Source organism: Lactuca serriola, chromosome 4, assembly GCF_051521515.1.
Source record: "Lactuca serriola cultivar US96UC23 chromosome 4, Lser_US96UC23_V15, whole genome shotgun sequence".
In the NCBI taxonomy this organism is placed as follows: domain Eukaryota; kingdom Viridiplantae; phylum Streptophyta; class Magnoliopsida; order Asterales; family Asteraceae; genus Lactuca; species Lactuca serriola.
Window position 1 is genome coordinate 3,681,464 of NC_136411.1, and position 6,760 is coordinate 3,688,223.

A 6,760-nucleotide genomic window follows, 5' to 3' on the forward strand; every position below is an offset into this window, starting at 1 on the left:
AAGTAGCATGTTTTGGAGTAACTATATTGTCGAGTATGAAAGTTTGGGTCTTTCATAAATACGAAAGTTAGGGTCTTTCAAGTAACTAGGATTGAGAATTTGGAAAAACATGCAGTTACTTTATATTTTAACATTATACTTTTAATGAGAAGAGAGAGTTGCCCTATCCTACCCGTTCGGCTAACGACCCTCCACCAGTCAAGCAAGCGGTGGGTGTGAGTGTACACCCATTAAGCGCCATTTTATAGGCAGCAACCTTATACCCACCTTATAGACCGACTTCGTGAATGAGGCATACTAACGGTAAGACTAGCATTTTAATTATACTTATATATATTCATTAAGCTTTTAATAATATAATAATATAGGGTTGAATTTTAAACTTGTAAAACTCTAGGGGTTGAAATTTAAATTCTTCTAAATTAAACTTTTGATCACAAAATTCAAATCTCAAAACTTCGGGACAAATTTTGAACTTTTCAAAATTAAAGGGATCAAATAACAAATAATTCAAATAACTAATTTCATAAGTATCTATATTTGACCTAATCCAATTTTAGTCATTAGATAATTACCAAATAATTTTAAATAGTCCATATTTATCATATAAATAACCAATATTCAAAAGATTTGAAATTATCTATTGTTATGTCAAGGATAATCATAAAATTAAGTCAAAATTCGGATTTTAACATAACAAAACGATTTAGGTATCAAATCCAAGACAAAACAGCAACAAAATCCTGAAATATCCTCTGCCTGACGCTCGGACTCGCCGACTCAGCTTTGGACTCGCCGAGTAGGTCCAACTCGCCGAGTCAAGACACTGACTCGCCGAGTTGGGTCGGGCAGAGGCCAAGAAAAACGATTTTTAGCAAGCAAAACAGTTAAGCATCACATTCAATTGAAACCAATCAAGGCTCTAATACCACTGATGGGTTTGAGCCATAAGAACTTTCCTATGTGTACATGCAAACCCTAATGCTTGGATCTAGGTTTCTCTAATTGAACATGCTTTGTATCCAAGACTTTGAATCATAGATCTAGTGTAAACAAACAATTCATAACATATGAAATCAGATCTAGAAGAATACATTGAGTTACTTGCTTGAAAACTTCTTTTCCTTGGAGCTTAGAGTCACAATTGTCACTCCTCTAATGGCTTACAAACACCTACTAGCAAGAAGATGATTTGAGAGAGGGAGAGAGGTGAGAAATCGGCTCTAGGGTTTCCTCAAACATAGAGTATCCGATTTCTCCAACCCTAAGGGTCTATTTATACTATGAGCTCTTAGGGTTTCACCTTAAACCCTAATTGGATAACTTAGCCTCAAAGCAATCCAAAGATCCTTCTAGATAAGGCCTTAGACAATTTCTAAGATATCCATATCCTTAAAATCGTCCCTTCCCATATCCATAAGGATTCATAGCCCAAAACACAACCATCACACATTTGACAGTTTATGTCCCTTTATTCAATTAATCTCTTTAAGTCACCAAATTAATTCCTAATTAATCTATGACTTATATCAATCAAATAATATTATTATTCCTTTAACATATTATTCTTATAATACATTAATAATAATAATAATATCTCTTCTCTTTATATAAATCACCTTGTCAAGTTGCTATGGTGAAGACAACCCAAAAGGACCATGTACAACCGGGTCAAGTACTTACCAAATATAGTTACAGCCTTAGACACTAATCCAACAGAGACATCCGATGACGATTGCCGAAAATTGCTCTGGAGCCCTGGTTCTTCTGTTTTTTTATCATAATTGGCGAGATTTGTGTCATCGACACCTGGAGTGGTTCGTGCATTCTGAATAGAGCTTCTACTACCATCCCAGATGTTGTTGGGTCTAGATCCCCATTATGCAAGGAACCAGCATCGCCTATTGGCTTTATCACTGTCAGGATACGTCCGGATGGCGTCAAATGTTGTGGCATGTTCGCAGATCGCTTGGATGCTAGATGGTGTAATTGTGTTGGGAGTTTTCCTAAGAATACAATCATAGAAGAACCGTTAGAGGATGACGGGGTGTTCTCCCGGGACGTCGCTCCGACGATCAAATTAGTCTCGAGTGAGAGAGAAATCTTAGGGTAATATTTGTGAGAAAGAAGGCGGATGAGATCCTTTTATACCTGTTACTAACGGATCGTAGGGACCGTCTCTCGTGAGCGTGATATGTGACTTTCTCTTACCGGGAGAGCTATTCACGCTAACTAACCGCCAAGTGACGTTAGTTCTTGGCGTTACCCAGACTATTTGTAGCTTTCTCATTGGTTGTAGGTGAATGAGGAGATCACATGGGATGTTCTTCCCTTGTGACGAGAAATGAGCTGTCGCTCCGGCTTTGTCTCTCTAAGGCAAAGACCGAGTCTTAACCAAGGCAGTAACGTCTCTGTTACATTTAACGTGGCCGTTAGGTAACGTTAACACGTATTATTTCCGCAAAGACCTGGTTTGCAGAACCATCTTGTCATATGTCAGTTTTTGTCGTTTTGCCCAAATGTCCAATTCCTGAGAGGGGAAGATGTTCCGTAGAGACCTTCTCTACTGAATCCTTGGCCATTTTATAAAGATCCGGTTTTCTTAGTCATATTTTTTAACCCCAGCATCTTTTTTGGTCATTTGACAAAATTTCCCCAAGAAAATGTTCTTTTTGGGAATAACTTTTCACTAAATCATATGACGACGTATTGAAACAAAATGACAGGGGTATTTTTGTCTTTCGGAACAGCTGATAGACCTTGCCCTTCACTGGCTATTATCAGGGGGAGAAGTAGCACTCAAATCACCGCTCTACACGAAACCAAACCAAAATTCTTCCAGATTCTCTTTTCCATTCGCATAAACTTTGTGGAAATATTTGATTCAGCCGCGTTTCAGATTGCGAGGAGAAGGAATCCATGACGATGGCGTGCAGAGCACTATTTCGAACTGTGATGCTCACGGAGCCATGGCGAACTTCCCCTAATCGTACCTCATTTACGTTATCCTTAGCCAATCAGAAATCCAGCAAACCAACTTGGAATTCGAGATGTGGATGTAGAATCATTACACAAGTTGGAGATATAAGTGCTGAAAGACGAATACATCACCGGGTTAATTGCTCTCATGACGAGAACCTTCCGTCATCGTCTACTGAGAGTGACCAGGAACCTCCTCAAGAAGCCGTTCTCAAGGCTATTTCAGGTACTAACGTGTATCCCTGATTTCAAATTTCATACACTGTATTGTTCGAAATTTTCGATTTGAGATGAAAGATTATGGAGATAAGAGTTTGCAAATGAAGGATTTTTATTATGTTTTCGAAATATTATGGATATTGAGGAGCTTGAAAGATTTTGGTATTTTAGTGTTTATGAGTAATGGATTGGCTGGTGCAATTCTGAGCCAGAATGTTTGGAACAATAATTGACTTACAACTGGCTGAATGTTGAAAATGCCGGATCATAACACTGATTTTAATTTTACATTATGTGTTTATTTTTGGTTGACAAAGATATACATCCTCTAAGTTGCTAAACGCTTTTCAATGATTGTTTTAACGCACATCCAAATCCAAAGACAAATGTGATTGGTAGATTTGAGATTGATTGATTTGGTATCAAATGGGAAACTTATTTCTGAAAAAACCTCTTCTGTTAATTCTGCTTTATGATATTTGGTTTGAGTTTGTGTGAATTTGATTCAGAAGTTTCAAAGACCGAAGGTAGAGTTGGACAAACCACAAACATGGTTCTTGGAGGTACGGTCACTGATGATTCAACAGACGAGTGGCTCACTCTTGATCAGAAGGTAGATCCTACCCCCTACCTTTTTCTTATTCTTCAACTACATTATTCAGTTGTTTATATATATTAGTGTTTTTCTTGTCCACATAAGGCTCAACAAAATAAATAAATAAAAAATCCAAACCGTTAATAAAATGGTTCACACTATTTTTTATTTTTTTTAATATATATTTTATTTTGATAAAGGTAAACACTTACCCAACAGTAAGAGGGTTTACAGCAATTGGAACCGGAGGTGATGATTTTGTCCAAGCAATGGTAGTTGCTGTCGAGTCTGTCCTTCAACATCCAATCCCACTGGTACACATTTTCTTTACACACACACACACACACACACACAAAACAGTGATGAAAGTAAACTGTATATCATGATTTATATATATATGTATATACAACAGGGGCAGGTGAAGCAGAAAATGTCATCTGGTGGCAAGTATGTCTCGGTCAACATTGGACCTGTTCAAGTTGTTTCTAGCGAGCAGGTCTTTCTCTCTCATCATTCATCTTCAAAAATTCGAATTTTGAGATATTCAAGTAATTTTGTTGGGGTTTGGATGGAAATTTTATGACTACAGGTTCAAGCTGTTTATAATGCCATGAGGAGAGATGATCGAATGAAATACTTTCTGTAGCCTATAATATCTCTTCACTTTACATATGCATGGAAAGTCAAACACTTTGACTGTATTCGTCAAGGGTTTTTTTTTTTTTTTGGAAATCTGCATAAAGATTAGAACCGGGATCCATTTTTAGCCAAAACCTGATGGTAATTCAAGGGTTATTAGTAAATTACCTTGTTTTTCAAGTCAAGTGTTCTCAATTGTTAATTCTGATTAGATAATGTTCGGTTATTTAACTTTCCTTACTCGTGGTATTCTTGCAACTTTTATGTTTGGGAATTACTGTTGTTCCTGTTCCCACAATAGCTTATGTATACATCTGGTGGTGATTTCAGTTATTTTACTCTGTGCCTAAATACTTGTGCTCAAATGGTTGAAACATATTTTGATGTACTGTGACCTGTTATAACTATAACATGTTAAAGTGGTCACAATGAAAATTTTGATACTAACTATTCCATTAAGCCGCTAAGTTTTGACAAAATTTTCATCATTGGTAAACAATTTATCCTCCTAGCCAAGTGGTAATGAAATACTTGACCCAGGTTCAAATCTCATATACTTCAACTTTGTGTGACTTACCGTTTAATTTAATAATAAACCATGTCAAAGTGGTCAATATGGAAAAATAGAAATTAAATATTTTTTTACTTTTGTTACTACAAATCCTCTTATCCTATCAACTTAAATGGACATTAAATGTTACATATGTCATTATTATTTCATTGGTTACGATGATTTATAGGAACAAAAAGTAGAAAGATATTTAATTTTTATAGAAAATATTCTCTAAATGTTGTGGCTTTCGTTAACGAAAAAGAAAGTTAAACCATAAAAATGGCCAATATATAGTAGCTCTTTTATGTATTTGCCCTAAATAACAATCAAATATTCTAGTTTAATTATTGAACTTCTAATTATGTACCTTACACCATTAAAGTTGTTAATTTTGTTTAGTCAAGTCATTTGGGCAAATTTCCAACTAGTCTCTAATCACCTTCGGTGAACTTCATGAAGCCTGACCCATGAATATAGTCATGATTACTAGCAAAACTTAGCATTCTGATCGGTAACATTTGCAGCCGGTGGTATCTCAAAATGCCACAATCTTCCGACGCTCTTCTTCAAATTCCTCCGACACAAAAACTCTTCCCCATAAGCTTTCTCAGTTTTCCGATTCACATCATGCAAAAAAACATGCGTCACACCTGATTTTTTCCGATTTCTCGCCATCACAGCAGCCGTGTAAATCGCCCCCATCCTTCCCGGCGCCTCATCGAAATAACCCCTGGGCGCATCGATCATTATCATATCCCATTCTTGATCGTAGACATGATCAGGTAGACCCGTGATTGCTAACTTGCATTGCGTGTTTCCTCGAATATAACTTTTGGATGGGGCACATTCCGGTTCGGATTGATACCAATTCAGGAGCTCGAAGGCGTCGGCTTGTTTCGTCCGGTAATTGACGGTGACTGCGTTCAGATCTGGTGCGGTTTTCAAGACACTCCGGACCCATGTCGGGTCTTCTTCCAGGAATAGGGTTTTGCCGAGCGGATTGAATGACGCCCACATCAGGGAATCGTGACCGAGTCCGAAAACGAGAAAATTACAGGGCGAAATCGATTGAAGAACGTCGAAGGAGACGGTGATCTCTTCTAACGATTGTTGTGGGACGACCTGAGAAGTGGCGTAGTGGAGAATGGCGTCGAGTTGCAATGGTGTGGTGGTTGAGGGGAAGAATTCGTCTGAGATAGATTCACTGCAGAAGAGAGGGATTTCACCACCGCCGTTGAAAGTCGAGAGGAGAAGGCTGCCGGCTATAATAGCACCGGCGGATAACAAGAGGTAGAGTCTCCGGTCAGTGATGGGTGGGCGGTTCTTCATGATTTAAAAAATTCCGGTGACAGAGATACAAAACACAAAAATGTTGGTGTTGTCGATCACATTGAATAAAATCTCCGGTCTCCAAAATGTCCCGAACATTGCGTGATGAATAGGCCACACAAATATTCTAAAACCAACTCTTTTATGAAATTGTTAAATTATTGAATTGTGTTTTATGGGGTTTCTTTTAGCAATCGGATCATAAATTGAACTTGTATATCTCTTATTTGAAAAGATTTTGAAAATTGGATAAAAGAAAATTTCCGATAAAATTGATCATATTCCTTTTGAAGCGGAAACGTCATGCATTAAAAAAATGCACTCTGACGGAATTAAATGTTAGCCATGATCATAGTCGTAATCCAATGCGTGTTAGATAAAGTCTTGCGATATTAGTAGATAAAGAGTCATATACTAGTAGCACCGGATGGGTCATGTTGGAGATG

At 37.5% G+C, this 6,760-nt stretch overlaps 1 protein-coding gene and 1 pseudogene across 2 annotated transcripts; one reads left to right on the forward strand and one right to left on the reverse strand.

Moving 5' to 3' along the window:
* The first annotated feature begins 2,777 nt into the window (after positions 1–2,777).
* LOC145100915 (uncharacterized) lies at positions 2,778–4,690 on the forward strand. 2 transcript variants are annotated; one of them, XM_079038058.1, is made up of 5 exons: positions 2,778–3,205; positions 3,708–3,811; positions 3,994–4,107; positions 4,206–4,289; positions 4,383–4,690. In XM_079038058.1, exons 1-5 carry the CDS (start codon positions 2,920–2,922, stop codon positions 4,437–4,439), a joined length of 645 nt encoding a protein of 214 aa, XP_078894184.1. In that variant the 5' UTR covers positions 2,778–2,919; the 3' UTR covers positions 4,440–4,690. The 2 variants fall into 2 exon arrangements, with proteins under 2 accessions (XP_078894184.1, XP_078894186.1); XM_079038060.1 differs by having other exon boundaries at positions 3,711–3,811.
* Positions 4,691–5,232: 542 nt separating this feature from the next.
* On the reverse strand, positions 5,233–6,526 carry LOC145100916 (arabinogalactan O-methyltransferase 1 pseudogene; annotated as a pseudogene).
* Positions 6,527–6,760: the final 234 nt, after the last annotated feature.